At 38.3% G+C, this 19,550-nt stretch overlaps 1 protein-coding gene across 1 annotated transcript in view; it reads right to left on the reverse strand.

The window, feature by feature from the left end:
* Positions 1 to 5,857: 5,857 nt before the first annotated feature.
* SLC9A9 (solute carrier family 9 member A9) overlaps positions 5,858 to 19,550 on the reverse strand; it is a 211,184-nt gene continuing 197,491 nt past the window's right edge. Inside the window, exons 15-16 of the mRNA XM_074833838.1 lie at positions 7,993 to 8,098; positions 5,858 to 7,494 (exon numbers count right to left, since the gene is read on the reverse strand). Of these exons, the coding sequence (XP_074689939.1) occupies positions 7,279 to 7,494; positions 7,993 to 8,098 (322 nt within the window). The 3' untranslated portion in view covers positions 5,858 to 7,278. The remainder of the gene's footprint in view (positions 7,495 to 7,992; positions 8,099 to 19,550) is intronic.

Consider the following 19,550-nt stretch of genomic DNA (forward strand, 5'->3'; position numbering starts at 1 on the left):
TGGATGTTGCATGAGCATAAAGGAATATTCCAAATGACTTTAGTTGTATTATACAGAAGACGAAAACTTCTGTAAAATGGCCATAAGAGTGTTATTTCTTGGGAAGTTTAGCTGGAATACCTGCCTTTGATTATGAACATATGCAAATAGTGCCTCTTATGTGGTTTTTTTGAAGTGAAAGTTAGTTGTTGACAGAGGTGATTTATAGTTACTCTCCTAGAGCCACCTGAACTACACTGAGTCAAGGAAATCTGCATCCATGTTCCTGCCTGTACTGAAATCCTCTTCTAGTGCTTTAAAATTTCAGTTTAGGGGTAGACCATTGCATTCTCCAATGTACCAGGTCAGTGTGAACCCCTGTCAGATGCTGGCATATGGGGGGTTTGTGCAGAGGGGAGGATGTTTGTTCTGAGCCAAACTTAGGGATTTTGAGGGTCCATGGCAGATTTCCCATTACTGGTGTTCAGGCCTATAAATGTCATGGTCTTGGTGTTTGCAGACAGATCCTTGCAGTGAACAAAACATTTAAGAAACAGAACAGTGATTTTTTTATATATATATATATATATTTTTTTTTTTTTTGTATAGGCATGATGGTTCATTCAGCAGAAACTGAATACTTGTCTCAAGTGCCCACTTCACATTAGCTTCCATCAAAAAAGGTGCTCTAGTCACTTCTCAAATCAACAGCGGTAGCAAGGCTCTTGGAGTACCAGGAGGCAAACGTGCCTGGACTACAAAATGGTAAGAGAGCAACACCGCTTTCCCTACTCTGCCAGCTGGAAACCTCTGCTTTGTTAGTTGCAGGTAAATGTGAGCTTTCCTATGGGTGAGGGAGCTTTCCCTCCAGGAGCTGTCCCAGGCTGCAGAAGTATGCACAAAGGGAGAAAAGGCAGTCGGTTTGGATTTAGGGTGTGCATTGGTGCTCTGCAGCTATTGTTTGTGTGCTGGCACCCTCAGCAGTGGGTGTAAGCTAGTGTGCCCTTGCTTTTGAAGGCCTCATCCTTACTGTAAGAAGGAGAACATTCAGACAGATTGATTGTATGTTATTGCTGACTGGCTCTGAAACCATGTCATGTCTGCCTTGCTGAGAATGGATCCTGTAGCCTTTCTTAAGGGTTTTTGTTCCTGTTGGTTTCTGTAGTTAAAATGTGTGAGCACTTGCTCTTAACTTCACTAGCCATAGTGAAGTGCCTAAAGGATATTGCAATGTGTTTGACACACCTGTCTTTGGGCATGATCTGTACTTGGGGTAGAAGTTATGTAGTTCATGCACTCTTGTATCATATTGGTTTCTTTTTGAAGAACTATTGAAATTGTGTTGGGTGTGGATATCATGAGAAGGCTGAAAAGGACTTAATAAAATTTTGCTAGCCCAAGGGGTGGGGAAAGTAAAGCTTTCATCTTAAAATAAAGGTAAACCAGAGAAGGTGAAAGAGACAAGGTGGTGAAAGAAATGAATAGCTGGTGAAGGAGGGAGATATGAAATAAGGAAAACTGAAGAACTTATATCTTCAGTTGATTTTCCACACTTCTGTAAATATCAGGCTTGTGTTGCTTTTTATTGCTTTGCAAACAGTGCTGTTGAAGGATTAGCCTTTCACCCTGGGTCCTTTTTCTTCATTTTCTTTAAATCTGGTCAACCTTCATCTGGCAGCAGTGGCTCCCTTTAGGCCTTAGGAATGCCTAAGGTTTTACAGTGCAGTAGTAGTGTCAGGGATATGGCTCTAGCAAAGTTTAGGAGTGTTCTTCAAACTAATTCTTAGTTTCTCATGCTACTGGCAAATACTTAATTTGGGTTTTAGTCTGCAGTTGCTATGAATATCTTTCTGATCTTTTTCAATTTGATATCTTCTTTGGCACTGATTCTTCCCCCCTCCCCTTGCTCCCCCTTTCCTTCCTTCATCATTCATTTATTCATTTCCTTTTCTCTTATATTTTCATTTCCAGTCAGGCATGTATTCTGAAGTACTGGGTTATATTTAGAAAGTACTGTACCTCTGGAATAAGAAATCTCATTATGCTTATGGGATATTATCCTATTTCAACTCGCTTGTGTATAACTTGTCCTGGACTTGCATAATGCCTAATATCATGGCATAAGGTTATTTCTTTCAGTGTTTAAATTGTTAGGCATAGTGCTCTCTTTAGTTTCAAATCCTTATTGAATAAAGTACCAATATTTTCTTTATGTCCATCTGCCTTTGCTGTAGCACACCAGAAGCAGACAGCTATGTGGTAAAGAATGATGTAGAACAGTATCTGGAAAACACTCCTGGGTATTTTCTGCTGCTTCTGACACCAGAATTTCAAGCTCTGCCAGGTCCTCAGAAGGATGATGTTAATTTGACTTGCTCAGTTTTGGGGTCCTCTGAGGCCTGAAATGATATTTGTTCTTCCATACCTCAGATCTGACTTTTGTAGGGGAATAATGTTGACTAGTGACAATGAATTAGGTGGGGTAAATGTTGCCTCTGTTCTGATTCTGGTGAAAAAAGGTTTATTTGTGGGCAGGATAATTCCTGTTACACATATTGTGCAGCAGAACTTGTGCAGCTCTTGCTGCCTTGTCTGGTGTGCAGAGGGAAGACTGCCCAGAGCCAGGGTGGACCAGCGTGGGAGGAAGCCAATGTGGTGGTTAGCAGTGGGAAAGCTGGAAAGGTGTAGTTGGAAACGTGAAGACTGTGGGGTTTTTCCTGCAGAATTCTATGGAAGTATGAGATAGCCTTGGCCAGTGGGTTTTCTAGCAGTGCAGCTGCAGTGGACCTGTGTTGATAGTGCCAAGGGGCTGTGAGGATCGAAGATGGAGATGGAGATTTGACACACCTTGGGTTAACTGCAGGAAACTCCCTGTGCTTTTCATATGGGAAAGACAAACCTGGGCCATTGATTGGCACCACGGAGTTGACATTGTTCTGCTTTTTGAAGAATTTGTACTTCTTAACACACACCGGGATGGCCAGTAGGTTGTTTTAAATCTGGAATTGTGACTTGCACCACCAGGCTGTTGAAGGGGATATTCACTTGGCTGATGTCTATCATTGCACTAGACTGTCCTAATCCTTTAATCACTTGAAAGGGACAAATAAGGAGAAAGACAAGTACTGCATTGTCAGACGAAGTTTTCTTTCATACTGTTCAGAAACTTGCACTCCTGTATGTGATTGTGATGTAAAAAACGTATATGTAAAAAAACCCAACATCTCCCCCAGCAAACCAGTGTTCAAGGAAAAATGTTTAGGTGTTTTGTCTAACTCTCCTGAACAGTAATACCTACCATAGCAAATAATCATTGAACTAAAGGAAGGGATGGGATTTTATGATCTGAAAATTGACTTGTATTGGGACCAAGGCTGTGGGTTAAACTAATGTTTGCTTAGAGAATTTGGATCAACTGGAGACTTTTCAAGTTCTGAAAAACTGTTTATAAAATAAAAATGTTGACAAGTCTTTTACAGTTCACTGAGCAGAACTCGTGTCTGTTGGGATTATATTGCCAGAGATGAGCTTTCTTGTGCTAAGTTATTTAAAATGCTCAGAACTGGTTTGCTTTAAGATGTTGAAAAGGGCTATTTTCCATTTTGCAAGAAGGGAGTGGGGGAAAAACAACTTTGTCTTTAGTTTCTGAACTCTACAGTGGGTATTCAGGATATTTCCTTTGTTCTCTGAAGTCCATAACTATATCTGTGAAAATGAAGAATTTTGAAAGCACATGTGTAATGCTCATGTGTATCTGAAATAGTTATGTATATTTCTGCATTTCTGTTGTACCCAAATGTACACTGCAACTGGGATTTTACAAGCTCAGCATGATGGCTGACAGCAAAATACAGACCAGCTTTCAAAAGGAAAGAGACCTATTGTACAGACTATTCTCAGCCCAGCAAGGAATGTAAATAAGTTGCTAGGTGGAATGGGTGTGAACTGCTCTCATGGCTTCAATGCAATTAGTTTAGTGGCTTAAATTATGCACAGGGTTAATAAGTTTGCTGAAGATAGCCCTAATGTTGTTGTTGTGGAAAAGTTTAACGCAGCAACATAAATATTTGCTTCCAATGGCCTCTTCTTTCAGTGAGGTTACCAAATGTTGCACTTCTGTGTAGAAGTTATCATAGTGACCTGATATTGTTAGTACGGTGTCTTTCTGGACTGGCTCTGCTGTATAGCCAGGATTCATTCTGCAGCTTCCAACCTAAGCCAAACTCTCTCTGCAGTTCAGTATGAAATTTCAGTTATTACTTCTGGAATCTGAAGGTTTAGCAATATTGCAAATTTCCATCTTTCCTAACATTTTGGCCTTTGTACTGAGTATGCAGTCACTACATTTTGACAATATATTTTGCATTTCATTTTCCAAGCAGTGCTTTATTAGATTAACTCAGATAGGAGGAATAGCTTCACATTTATCAGGAGAGTGACTTGCACGTTCAGTCAAACACTGAGGTGTTGAGTAGTTTAAATCTCCAGTGTATGAACTGTAAATTAACATTAAAGATCTCTCTTAACATCCATTACTCTGTTTAAACAGTCATGCAGAATTACTAGTTGCTAGTAATTTCTCCTTGAGTACAAATATATCATCTGTTCTAATGTTGTTTTAACTTTCTTGATCTGCATGTCATGAAAAGAATATCTTAAAATGAGGAAACGGCAAGGCTGAATAGTGTAATGGATAATTGAGACTTTTATTACCATTTAGCAGAAGTTTCAGGTTTGCTTGCAGCTCAAATTACTAATTTTCCTAAAATGCAGTGATACTTTAGTTGCTGAGCATAGTCCCAGAGGACAAATACCCACCCTGCTGGGACCACTGATTCAGCCTCCTGATAGTCTTAGCATAAAAATCTGACCTGTGAAGATGTGAAGTATGCACTCTTCTGTTGCAAGGGATGACTTTCCTTACCAAGTAGCATTTGAAGGCATCCAGGCAGAGCAGTACTCACTACAGACTCTTGATAAACAGAGAATTTCAGACCCCAGAGCTCCCCATTTATCACATTGCACAAGTGTGAGACATTTGGACATAAGCACAATAAATAAATTGGTAAAAACCCCATAGAGTATGCTGCAGGATGCATTTCAGAGTAGCATCTAAGAGCAGAACTGTTGGTGAAGAGCTTGTCATTTCCAGTTCATGTAGCAGTTGTGAAAAACAGTTTTGCATCTTCATAATACTGTAGCACTATATTGATTTGTACTATAATCTAAGGACTGGGGTCTGTGCTTCCCAGGAAGTTTAGGAAGCCTGGTGACATGCACTCAATACTTCTGAAGACTGAAATCAAAAACTCTGGCTACTGAAATCAGGACTGTGTTGGCACCCATCCATGATAATACTTTCTCACTGTGTTACCACATATTCACCTTGCTGCAGTGTCTCTGCCTGACTATTGTGCTTCCTGTCATCTTTGCTATCTCCTGCTGCATGTTGTAGGGTGGACAGTACTAGGCCATAAAACCTTACCTCCTCATCCATTCTCCATCCTTTCTTGCAACCTGCTGTGCATCTTTTCCCACCTCATGTGGCTAAACAAGGCAAAGCAGGGAGTTGGAAATTCATTAGTTCTTCTCAGAACTTGTTGTCATGCCTGAAAATCCTCATACAATTTAAAACAAATAATAAAGATCCTTTGAAGTTCATTGATTAGTGTTTAGGGGAAAATAAAATGCCAGTTTAAGCTTATGATCTTTCATAACGGCATGTAGAACTCCAGTGTTTAAATTTATGCTTAAAACAGCTGTTCTAGAGTCACATTTAACCAGAAATTAATTAGCCTGGAAAAGAATGACTAATACTTGATTATATTTAGGTTTGTATTTCAGCTTCCATCTGTGGTGAAATCAAGATCTATTCAGCTTTATGATCATTCATGGAAACGGCTTGATTTTTATTCTTAGAGATTACAAATTTCTTGCTTGCTCATTGTCTTTGTATAGTAGAATTGACCTTATTTAAAAACTACTCATGATTTAACTTTCTTAGGAACCTTATGATGCACAGTTAGTGGAAACTTCTGTGGTGAGAAAAGGCATGTGCTCTGACAACAAAAGCCTGGCTCTATCCCTGTGTTTGCACTGCTTAACTGATATGCGTAAAAGCTGATCTGTGCTAATGCTTCATAATAGTATATGGCAGCTAGCTGTATGTATGGTTGACCAGTTGTTTATCCAGTTGCTGTGCTCATGCAGGCAATTAATACTTTCATACCTAAACCCTCCTTTATTTTTTTTTTTGTATCTAACCACCACTGTCCTCATCACTAGTGTGACAGTGTGATCACTAGAGTGCCCAGCACAAATAGAGATGGACAAGATTACCCTTGGAGCAGCTGGTCTTAAGATATAGCTGTTTTGCAGAAATATTTGATTAGAAATAACTCGCTTTCCTTGAACAATACAAAATGAAACAGTTGACTTCTTAAAGCATACACTCAGAATGATCTAGCAAAACAACAAAATTTTTCCTAGCATGTAAGCTTTGTGTGCTGTGAAGCTGTAATGACTAATGCCTTGTGGAATAACTGTAGTTTAAATAGTGGTCATGCCCATTCAGTGCTGCAATAAAAGGGGGTCTGTTGCTGACTTCGTAGACTTCAATGTCTCCTCCTATCAATGTTCAGTTTGTGGCAGCCTGGTGTGACCCTATATGGAGTAGGTTATAAGATGCATTTAGAAAGCAAATGTTGGGATGGTTGTCAGGAAAAATCTATACTGTGAGCATGAAGGAGCTTGACCTATCAAGACTGAGGTGCTGCAATGCATGTTTTAAGTACTTCTAGATCACGTGGTCATTGGACAAAGAATCTTCTGCTTCTTTCTTATAAACATAATAGCTAGCTACTACTCCAGTAGCTATCTGTGGATCTGTTCAGGATCAGCTGTATGCGAAGTGCTGTCATCATGTGAGCAGGACTATGTTAGGAAGGTATTTCTCTCTGTTCCAGCTGACTAAAGACTATAAGCAACACTTGAAGGCCTGTGAGGTGCATGGTACAGTCAAGCACTATCTGAGACAACACGTGGCTGCGATAGATTCAGTGGGCTGGCAGTGCCCTACACCTTTAAAAACTACTGCAGTCAGAAAACCTGCATCCTGTTGTTAGGTATATGGATGATGGTAGCAAGCTCTTTCCTGGGGGGAACAGGCATTTACTTGGTAAAATCTAAGTTTTCTTTGATTTTTTTGGTGCTTAGTACATTTTCTAACCTCTTGTTCGCATAATAGTATCTTTTATTTCTTTGTTTTAGTCTTATTTCTTGTGATTAACATTACACTGTTCATGCTAATGAATTCACGTGGGGTTGACCTGGGGTGTGTTCAAGCTGGAGTTTGTACCCTCCTAATCCTAGGTCTCCTTCATGAATATCTTCCTTGCCTGTAGTCTGGGTGGAGCCTGTTCTGTCCTGCGCTGGTATGTGAGCAGACGACTCATAGTCTTCAGTCAGTTCATCATTATTTATGATATAATCTGTGTCATCATCCTTCAGTTGATCCTGTATTCAAACAAAGAGAAAGATCGGTGGAAGAGAGACTACTGAGGAGGATTTTTGTTAAAGCTTAGATGAAGAACATGTCTGATGCAATTCCACTTTCATTTTATTTCATTATTTGCTTATTTCTTTTCAGGTGTTAATTTGCCATCTTGATGTCAGTTAAAGCAAATAGTTACTATGTTCTGCTCTTTAGTAGAGTTGAGAAACATAACCTACCCTTCTGATCTTTAAGATAATTTCAGTGCTTAAGTATCACTGATGGGTAGCCAATACTTTCAGCATCAGCTGAATTTTTTGGAACATGACACTCACATTTGAAGCTCACAGTATTCATGGCCATTCTTGAAGATGTAGCATTGCATGTTCTGAGACCTCTTCTCCACAACCCCAATGAAATTGTATAATTCTTAGCCTTAAAAAGTAACAAGCTTTGGAAAAGGGACTTTAAGGTGCAATCCAACACTTTGGTAAATACAATTAACCAAGCTAGGTACTTACGCCATATGCACTGGGGCTGGTCAGAAGCCTGGCAACAGGATTACACCATTCGGGTAATGTCGTTGTGAGAGGTGGACCGGCATGGGTTAAGATAGGTTTTAGGTATCTGAAGTTTGTTAAAGAATATTTCCCATATAGATATTGATACTAACATGCTTCTCTATTATGGAAAGAAACTTCACTTAAATGATTCCCTTATGCTATAAAATGAATGGCAACATAGAAAATACCATTTCTTTACCCACCCATTACTGCATACATTCAGCTGTCATCAGTCTTGTCTAATATTTTTCAGTAACAACAAAAAAACCCAAGCCCCAAAAACCAAAACCCGAAACACTTAATGCTCAAAATCTGTCTTGAAGGGTACCAGAATGGCTGAAGGGGATGTGTCATGTGATACATAAATGCAGTAGGAGGTGGAAGAGAATAAATGTGTACTAGAGTATCCTCTTTACTATTCTCATTTACTGTTTGCTGTAAGTGCAATCTCCTATGCAATTTTAACAGGAAACAATTTAAGATGCAACTGTATCAACTACTTCATGTAAGAACAGTAGTGAATGCTTTCTTAAACACACACACTCAAGCCTTTTGTAAAATCAGTGCATTTCTTCAATAGACAAAGTATATTTCATCAAATAATACTGTTTCTTTATCGCTGGGAGTGTACATAAGTACTTCTCTGTAATACTTTATTTTCAGCATTCAGTGCATTTGTTTTACACCCCATCCATCAATGCTCCTTAATAGAAAATTATGTAAATAAGTTAGGAACAGATTTTATGGTATTGTCTCACACCTGTCTTTCCAATCTTTTCATCCAAAAGTGCTTTACTGAGATAAAAGAAAAACCTGCTCATCTTGAGCAATTATTATTATTCTTGTATCTGTCAATAACAGCTCTCCCATGAGTCCTTCAAGTTGACTTATCTGCTCTGCTACTTTTACTCGCAAAGTAATTTTCAGTGTTCTTTGGGAAGCAGGTCTGTCAGCTATTTTTGCTGCTAGGGAACTCTTGCTTTATTGATTGTTGTCCCACTCTCTCCCCACTGCTCCTTTCTCTTGCTTTCTTGCTTATGTTCTCTCCCTCACTTTCTTTCTGCCTCCTTAAAGAAGAAAGGAACAAATGTAAAACTGAGTAGTGATTTGAGCTCTGCAGCAATGTTGTAGAAATACTGAGTAAGTAACTGAGTCTTAAATTAACCACTCCAGTGCCTCCTTTTATTATTGGTTGCTTATGGTATCACTGATTTACACGCAAAGTATGAATTCTGTATCCTTGAAGAAACTTATGTAAAACATTCTTATGATTGAAAGGCTAAATAACCTGCTCTACTGTCCTCTATTCTACAGCCATGGAAGTTGTTCTACAGTATCTGAGTTTTGAGTGTGTGTGGTGGTGTATTTTTAAAAAAAATTAAAATGCATCTGTCAGATTGTGTGGTTCCTTCATCCAAGGCCATATCCTGAGATAGTGTGAAAAACTGAATCTACTTCAAAAAAGATTATAAGATTTTAATACAAATTCTTATCAGAACCATGAACAAGGTGGGAATCTAATGAGATGAAATTGTGCAGGGAAAGTTTAGATCCTCTTGCTTCTGTAAGAGTAAAATAAACCCAAATCCTTTTCTGATCAACTCCCAATCTTATTTGAAACCTCAAGAGTGTCAAGCATTCAAGAGCTATTATTAAAAAGCAATGTATAAAAGCTCCCAATTAGAGTTGTGTTGTTGTTCAGCACTTCAGAAAAACCTAATTAAAAGGCCAGAAATGGAAGTCAGAGGCTGATTCTAGGTTTTTAATCTTTGGAAATATTGGCTTTGTTATTGCAAACAACTTGAATTGTTTGAACTGAGTTGTCAAATCTCACGTGAAAAATACTGGGTTGTAATGGAAGTTGTATTTGATTATACTGAATTCCGTCTGCTCTCTTTTATTCCTTTCAAGAATAAGTAACTGTAGATCAATATTACTCTAGGTTTCATCCTTAATCTGATGATCTCTGAACTAGACCTTACTTCTAAGCAGCCTTCGAACTTTATAATGAGCTCTTATGCTTCTGAGTAAAAATGGGTCCTGCTTTCCTCCCATGCTTTCATATGAAGCCAGCACTGTGTCCGATAGGAATATGGGGTGCATGCTGAAACAGGCAATCTACTTGGCCACCACAGTGTTCAGCCTTTTGTGCCACCACCTCATTTAACATAACCTTTTGTCTGGTGTGTTTAACTGCTTGCGATGTGTGTACATTTATGTCTTTAAGTTGAGTGATGGCTTCATTTTGGGCTGTAATGGGTCTTCTATGTCCCCTTCCTTTTGTGTTTGCTCTAACATGTTCATTGTATGTTGTCCATGCTTCCGCTTTGAAAACTCTTGAGGTGCAGTTTAAAGACAACTTTCTTGTGCTTGTTGTGATGCATCTGATTTTTCTAATAAATGATTTATCTTTTTCATATTTAACTAGTTTATTATTCAGCCCTCTAAAGGAACTTAAATTGTACTGGCCTATTTTTCATTGTTTTAATAACCTATGCCATAAATGTTTCCTCTCTATTGTTGACACAGTTGCTTCATAGTATTGCAGACATAATCACATTGTTCAGTGCAGCATGAAAGAGGAATTCTAATCCATGTGCAGTGTTGGCATTTCAAAAGTATATCAGACATGGGTGTATAGAATTTTAAGGCTGGCAAGAAGTCTCATCACACTCCAGCTGCTCTGGTTGCATCTCCAGAGAGAAATAATTTAAATAGTGTAATAGAAAAAGGTAGATTTTGCACTAAGGCTGCTTTAAAAATTGGAAGAAACTAAGTGTAAACCTCTTAGCATAACTCAGAAATTATTGCTGAACCAAATTCATGCCTGCCTAATTCAGGGATAGGGAAAAGATAGCAGGAAAACCTTGTATCAATCAATGCACTTCTAGATTGGCACTTCAGTCCTCCATGGGCAGAACAGTCCAACTGCATGTCTCGGATTCTACAGCATACAATGTACTGTGTTAAAGAATGTTATTAATATTGTAAAGGTGGTAACTTTAAGCTGAGAAACTGAATTCAGGATGCCTGTATGTGCAAGTGTATAGAATTTTAATCTGTATACAGTGCTGGCACATTAGCATACCTTACTTTCATAATCAAATACCAATTTTTCCAATAATTCCCCACATCTCCAGGCTTCCCCTCAGTTCACATGCCCAGAGATGTTTACCCTGGGTCTCCTTATTGCTATTTTGAACATCCCTTTGTACAGGTAGTTCTGGTCTTCCCTTGCCACTAGCCAGGCACAGTTATTCTCACTGACACCAGCCTCAACATCTAAATCTGTAAATCTTCCTGGTTCAGCTGTTGTCTCTTCTGAGTTTGACTTGTATGATGTCCTCTTCTGTACTACCCAGCAATAAGCAAAGAAGGCAATGCTGTTGTGGCAAGAGTTGGCAAGTGCCTGAACAGTGCAACCTAAAGCAGGTTGTTCGGTGGGGCTGATGAGTCTGAGCCATTCAAATAGGGGTTGTGGGAGGGTACAGCATGCTCAATAGCAACAGGACCTTCAGAATTTAGCTCTTGAAACTGAAGAGTTTGTGGGTTGTTTTGTATTGTGTGGTGGTTTTTTGTTTTTTTGGGGGGAAAGTGAATTTTTTTTTGAATAGCCAACTTTTCAAAGTTTCACAATGTGATCTAGTTCAGCCTGGAGTTTCAAACAAATGGCAAAAGGCATCTCCAGGGTGGAATATGAGGTCTTTGCTCTGAGTACAGTGTATTTAAAAATCTCATGAAGACTTATCAGGAACAAACCAATGGAATTGTGTGAATTACACCCTGCTCCCCCCCCCCCCAACATTACACCTGAGACAAATAACTATTATGGAAATTTTCCTCCTATATGTTTCATAAAAATACAGGTAACCTGAACTAGACTTTTCAAGTGAGAAATATCAGGTAATCCTGATGAGAAACACTACTGCCACTAGGCATAGTGCAGAACATTTAGGATTTCCATTATGCAGAAAACTCTGAGATTTCAAAGTAATTTTTGCATCGTATCAGGATGAAAAACCAGAATCTTGAAACTCCTGTTCTTTTAGCAAACAGTGATCAAATGGCCTCAGTTTGTTAAAATGACATGTTCTGTCCAAATTTTGATAATGTTGATAATCACTATTTTTTTCATTAAGTAGTATTAGCATGTTCAAATAGAGAAAAAATTTCTGGCAGATATGCTGTAGCTGTTTTGACTCAGACTTAAAGGAGTCTCATTCTTCTTTTGTTGGACGAACAGAGTCCTAGTCCAACTGCGGCTCTGCTGAGAAGCATAATAGTAAGAGAAATATAGTTTGGAAGGGTGGGCACAGGACAAAAAACAACCACAAATAAACCACAACAACAAAAAAACCCCTAAAATCACCCATCCCCCCAACCCCTAAAGCACAAGGTGGGGCTGCAGTTAGAAATACCTATGGCAGCTCTGTTTCAGGTCTGGAAAGCCCAGCATGTGGCCTAGAAGGTGTGTTGTCTTTTGCCTCATGTAACATGGACTCTGTAACTCAAGGTAGTCCAATCCTCCCCAAAGGCAAATATGCTCATGCTATAATATTTACTATTAAAAAGACCCAAAGTACAGGAACTCTTGTGACACTAGTCAAAATTACATATAGCAATTTTTCCAGAGACTGCTATATTAAACTGTGCTATAAATACACATTTGTTGAAAGTATGTTGTTTAAGAGTCTATTGCTAGGTGCTATATTTCTGCTGTAGACATGTCTAGATGTAAACGTCACCACTCCCAGAATCCATCCTTTGTGCAATGTTTTCAAGGTTTCTTGAAGTTTGCAGCCTTTAATTTTAAAGTGTACCTTTCATGAATATTTTTATTTAAGTCTGAGTTTAAATTAGTTATGTCATAAATTTGATATTACTCTGTTGTATTTATGAAGAAACATACATAAGAAAGGTATCAAAGAAAAGATGGCACTTCTGTTCATTCAATCTATTTTCTGTAGTAAGGACAAATGATGATTTGTTCCTTGGTAGAGTTTACTTATTTAAAAAAAAAAAAAGTGATTTTGATGTTTGCTCTTCAGGCTATCACATAGCTAATATTTCCATTTTGGTAGTGTTTGAGTAGGAGCAGGCAAACCATGAAACTCTGATTATCTGGCTAAATTCTGCACGTGGCTGATTCCCACTAACAGCTGACTGAGATTATTTGATTACTTTATACAACAGCTTGTGTGCATGACTGAGCTGGTGAGGCACAGAGACATCTCCAGGTTTTCAGTGCACGAATAGCACATTTAAATCACCCAAAGGAGAGGTTTTTTAGAAGGGTCTCTTGTCCTGACTCTTGCAAGAGACAATGATGTTTTTTCATGTACCATGGAATTATCTTCAGGGGGTGGGGAATTACCAGTGCAGAGTGGTTGAAAAGTGCAGGGCATGGTTATGTTAGATTTAATTGTAAAAATAACATGTATGTTTTTGAAAAGACCATGAGATCTACAGTGACTTAACATGTAAAGATAGCCTAATCTGCACTGTGGAGAAAGCTGAGAAGGAATTATTAAATCTGGTATAAATGATATTTTAAATTACAGTTGGTAGTGATTTCTGCTCAAGTTCTTTGACTTTTTTCTCTTATTATGGAGTGGTTTAAAAAATATCTTCCTACTTTTGTAACTTAAAATAGTAAACAACTGAGGATAAATAGAATTGTACTATAGTTCTGCAAATTAAATCATCAGGTTCCTATTTCTTTTAAGATTAATTCTTTCTGTCTTTGTCTTATGTCTGAGAGCAGTGAGGGTGGATGAAAATTGGTGCTAATAAAAACCAGTTCAATTCATCCTTACAGGAAAGTCTGACTGTCAGATCCTAGAGTCAGATGTAATGTTAAAAGAATTAACTCTGGATTTTATGCAGAATATGTCTTAAAATTTACTGCTTACAATTTTGCAACTGGAAGTATTGCAGAGGTGTGGATAAAATGGAGGGAGTTAGAATTTTTCTTAGTTGGGTCTTTTCATACATAAGTAGCTGCAGACTGAGAAGTAGATTGTTCTCTAGTATGCACATTTGCAGACCATGGGCTGTTAGTTGTGAGCTCACTGAAGCAGAGAGGAAAATTGAGACACCTTACTCAAGTTGTTTGAAGCCTATTATATCCCAAATATAACAACTCCACGCGAAGAAAAAACGTAAGACCTAAAAGGAGATTTGCTTATATAATAGATGAGTGGGTAATGTGGCTACTCTTGAAAATAGAATGATTGGGCATGCAAAAGGATAGAGGAGTACTCATATAAAATTCAAAAGGAACATATGAACAGGCATTAATGTCAGACAAATTAACACTAGAATGAATTTGGGAAGATGCAGACTACCTGAGGCAGCTAAAGAGAAGAAGAAGAAACCGTCCTGACATCAGTTGTATAAGAAGGAAATGACCTTCCATCTAACCAAAAAAACCCCCAACCAAAATACAGCTGACTACAAAAAATGGACCAACAGGGATGCATAGAAGTCAGCTACACACACAATGAGGAGATAACTGTTGCACTAATGACATCAGTATTGATGACATTCATGTCACTTTTCAGAAAAATGTGTGTGATTCAAAGTTGACATAACTGTTAAGATTTACTGCCTCTGCCCCCCCCCCCCCCCAAAATCTTCAGACACCTTATAGTAGGATGTCTGAGAGAAATGTAAACTACCAGTCTGTCTTTTTCATCAATAAAGAGAAATGGCCAAATCACAAGGCAGTTAGTCTCATCCTGCAGTGCTGGAGTTAATTGGAATGAATAGAAACTAGGATGAGTTTCTTTCCCTTTATTGACTATAAAAGAGTCTGAACAACTAGATTAGATGTAGATGGCTAACAATTAAGTATCAAAAGTTTGAAGTGAATCTCACTTCAGGACATAAGAAAATAGGGCCCCTCAGGCAAAACATAAGAACCCAAACACAACATACTCCATACCAAGGAAACTAGGAGTGCATGAAAGGCATTCATTTTCATAATTAGGAAATACCATATTAAATGCATTTAGAAGAAAAAAGGTAAAAAATTTCTGTGTAATAAATATGGCATCAAAGCCAGCAGCAGAAACAAAAACTTTAAAATCATTAAACTTGTAAAACTCTGAATGATCATGGAATTCATAAAATAAATTTTACCTCAGAAAACTTAAAGATTTCCTAGCACGTTTGAAGGAACAGAAAATTTCTCAGGGCATTGCAAAACTGATCTACCCGTGGCTTGGCAATAGGTTTTCTTTTCCTGCAGAAAAGGAAATTCTGCATATGGTACATCTTTAGTGTAGTTGCAAAACTGGAGATACTGTCATGAGGAAGCTAAATTATTGCATTAGAAAGGATGGACACTGGTGTGACCTGGCTGTGCATAGACCCTTAAGGCCTTCAAAAGACTGATGCCAGCTGCCTCAGATGAGATTACTTTCAAGCTCTTCACATGAAGTGCAGTCACTGTATAAAATGCTTCAGCCCTGATACTGTCAGAGGGAACAAATGTAGAAGAGTAAGCAAGTTAGCCAGGATTTCCACACTGTGTGGAAGATTGTTTCATGAGAATGTCCTTGGCATCACCATCTGCCTGAGAAATATTCTAGAAAACAGCTGTGTGAAGAATGAGAACTGGCAGTGGTTACACATCTTGCTAATGACAATCTAATACCAGTGGCACCACAAACCTAATCATTTGTAAGATGCAGGGAGAGTAAATCTTAAATGTAGTGAATTACAAGTACAAATTGTTTTTGATCAAATAAATTGCATCATGGAGGAAGAGAGAAGAGGCCTGATCCAAATAAAGTGAAAGCTATTAAGCTTTTAAAAACCTCTCATCAATAAATTATATCTGGTACGATGAACTCACACCTACTAAGATAGGTACTGAGGGTAGCAATGGTTGTAGTGTCTCTAGGAGAAGAGATCTTGGGGGCCAGGAGGGTGGTGGAAGGAGAAGGTAGCAAGAGAGTAATGTGAACAAGACTTTTCAGACAAGATGGGCATCATTCTGCTCAAACTAAAATACTACAGTGAAACCAAGGCAATAAAATGGCTGCTAGTACTTTACTCTAGCTGTTGCTTACAATATTCTTACTATGGCCCTCTGGTGACATGGATTGAAAGCTGAAGCCAGTGCACCAAAACTATACTTAAATAGGAAAATAATTATTTGGCATTTTGTTGGGAAGTCAAATCAGATATTTCATCATTACATAGATATAGCTGCACAATAACAGTTAAAATAGTTCACAGCTCTGTGGAGACTGTTTTTGACAGTCTCCAGCTTCTGCACTGCCAAGATTCAGAGGATGCTCTCACAGTTGTAAAGGTACCACTTAAAAGGGAAATATGGTCTTCTGTGAGAAAAATCTTATAAAGAACTGTTCTTGCACAATTTGGTTGAAGAATGAGCTATGGACATGGAGCAAGTCTTGGAAGAACAATATGTCTTATTCTGATACTTGATTGTGTTTGTGAAGATGCTAACAAAAACAAAAGTGATATGTCACGGTAGCTTTTAGAAAAAAAAAAATAAGATGATCTATATAAGAATAACAGAATCTCCTTCCTCTATCAGCAGACTGTGGAATAAAGAGTAAATAAGGGTGTCATGCCAGAAGGGAAGAGAACAGTAGATCCAAAGAAAATGAAAATTCTGAAGTTTTTTGAAGACTGGGTGATATGGTAGCAAAGATAGACCAGAGACCTGTTTTCCTGGCCCAGTATGAGTGCATGAAGAGAACTGTGATCAGAGATGTGTGTATCCCTATAGAACATAAAAGCGGAGCATGAAGGTGACCTGTGTGGACTGAAGCCCATGATAAAGCTGACAGCAACAGGATAACATACAATGTATTCATGAAAATGTATTATTGCTTATTTGTACAGTTATGAGAAGCCATAGTAATTCTAGATATGGAAGTAGATTCAAAACCCATGTGATAAGATCAGGACATGGTTTAGCACTTTTGCGGGAGAGTATTTTACTCAGAAATGTGTTGTACTTCTGGCACATGTACTCTGGTAATGAGTAAGACTTAAAAGTGCAGTCTTTTAATCTCCCTATGCTGAGCTGAGCCACTGAGAGCAGGATAGCCTTTGTAAAGCCTTGTTAATAGAAAGCTTGTTTAGTTTAATATATCCGCTGAGAATCTCTAATCCTGTGAGCAGATTGGTCCAAAGATTATGTCTTCAGATTCTCCAGCAGCTTTTTCTAATGTGTAACCCATGTTATATGCACAGTTAACTAGCTGGATGAAGTTGGAAGGCTCTAATATCTTTGTGAAGAAAACACATTAAGAAGTGGAGGGCTCAGTGTTGAAGAAGGGAAGACATATTGCACAGGAATAGCTTCCACTGTAATCCAAAGAAAGCAGCCTCCTGGCAAGCCCAATCTTTGCTTTTGTAAAGGTATTTTAAAATGGAGAAAGACCAGTTAGAAAACCCTCTAAAAGAGGTATGCAAATTTTAGTGCAAAGAACAATTGAGGATAATGAATTATGGCAGATATCCCAGCCAAAAAAAAAACCAAACCAGCCACAACTGAACAAGGATGATAGCAGCTTTTATACTGCTAGGAGTGAAAGAAATGTAAGGTATTTACCCTAATATTACAGCTTAAAGTTCTAAATAGGTAAAATGATACTCTGTTTAGGAACAGTGGCAGATAATATGTATCCTCTGTACTCTTATTATAAAGAGACCAGCCTTTTGATCAGTAGAGAAGCTTATTAAATATGAAACAGAAATAGGAAAATCTAGCACTAGATTTCTAGTTGGGATAGTTCACCTCACTGCTCCTATCACCATAACAATCTGGAGCAGGATAACCAAGCTCTTAGCCTTTTGTGCAAGACTGATATTTTCCTGTGAGTCTGTGAATGCTAGAGAAAAGTGTGTTGAGTGAGGACAGTGTGCTGTGATGGAGAAACTGAGACACATGGGGTGGGTGGGGTGGGAAAAAATAGATTTGTGTAAGTGTGACAAGTGATTTCTATGGTTTGGTTAGAAATATAGTTGGGCAAAGGTGGAAAAATAAGATTATTTATGCTATAGTGCAAATTTGAAGAGAATATAGTTTTGTGAAGCTGTGGTATTCCAGATAAGAAGCTGCGATGAGAATTTCTAAGCTTTTTGTCTGTTTTACTACATTTCTAAAGAAATGTGGGAACTTAATGAAATTAAAGGGCACTCATTTTCAGGCAAACAGAAGGATGTATGATTTTACAGCAGGTATTCAAGGTGTGACAATCATTGCCTGAAGAAATCATAGAGCCTGTGATAAAGGGAAGCATAATCTGATATTGTAACACAAGGATAGCTGTGCAGGCCAAGGCAACAGCAGGTGCCAGGCCTTAGGTCTCGGGGGGTGGGGTGGGGGTGTGTGAGGGAATTCCCCCACTTTTTTCTGTACAACCCACAAGATGTACTTGGAGGGTTTTGCTGCTTCCATTTGCTGCTGGAACATCAATGTGATGGTAAATAATGGATCTGCTACAGAATGAGGAAATCTGCCCTTGTAATGTTGTCATTGTTGTGTTTGGCTGAAGCATATAAAATGCTTCTGTAATTCTTTTTAATGGATTATTTTGATGTGTTATTAGAGATGTTGCAGGTATTAGTCAGGCATCGGTTTCAGAGAGGTTAAGCCAGTCTCTTAAATCTTGCCTACCTCATGTCTGACAGTTCATTATGTTTTCCAGTGAAAGATTTTGGAAAGAAATTATGAAAGATATTTTTGTTTTAATTTGGCATCATTCCCTTCTATGTATTGGCACAATACACTGCACATACATACTAATGCTGGCACTGACCCAAATACAGGCAATAACAGAGGTGGGGAAAAGTACAGTGCAGCATGAATGAGCATGAGGTTTTCTCATTGTCAGTGTTTCATTACAGATGGAGAGGTCAAGCTATTGGGGTTTCAGTCATAGGTTGTTCATAACATAAAAGCCAGCTATACTGTGCATCAGCATGTGTAGCTGTTCTGTGAATGTGATTTGGTTAAGATACATGCTCATTGAAATCACTGTTTTTCTTTTTCCTTTCCTATCTCTGACAACTCCTGCACTCAACTCCTAATCCAGATGTGATTTCAAAACTGTTTGCCGCTCAGATTTCATTCTAATAGCTTGTTTCCAAATACCTTGACATTTTAATTGGTTTAGACCTAGATTTGTATTCAAAAGCCTAACTCTGTGTAAACTTATGCTCAGTTTATTTCCTTTATTCACAGCCATTTTTTTCCTCCCACAGAACTGATGTAGTCACTTGCTTGCAATTTTTTTTTTTCTATAGAGGTATGGACTGTTCCGATTCAGTGAACTTTAAAATTATTACTTGGCTGTTGCTGACAGCTTGGTTGGATGACAGCATTTGGATACCTAAGACCATTGATCTGTTTTATCCCTGTGAGAAAGAACAAGAAGGAATTTGGTCACTTGAAGGCACTTGACTTCTCCAAGTTCTTCCAAAATTTTGTTGCATGCAGAGGGGACCTGTTTTCAGCACTGCAGTTA

The sequence above is a fragment of the Strix aluco genome, chromosome 9, assembly GCF_031877795.1.
Source record: "Strix aluco isolate bStrAlu1 chromosome 9, bStrAlu1.hap1, whole genome shotgun sequence".
In the NCBI taxonomy this organism is placed as follows: Eukaryota; Metazoa; Chordata; class Aves; order Strigiformes; family Strigidae; genus Strix; species Strix aluco.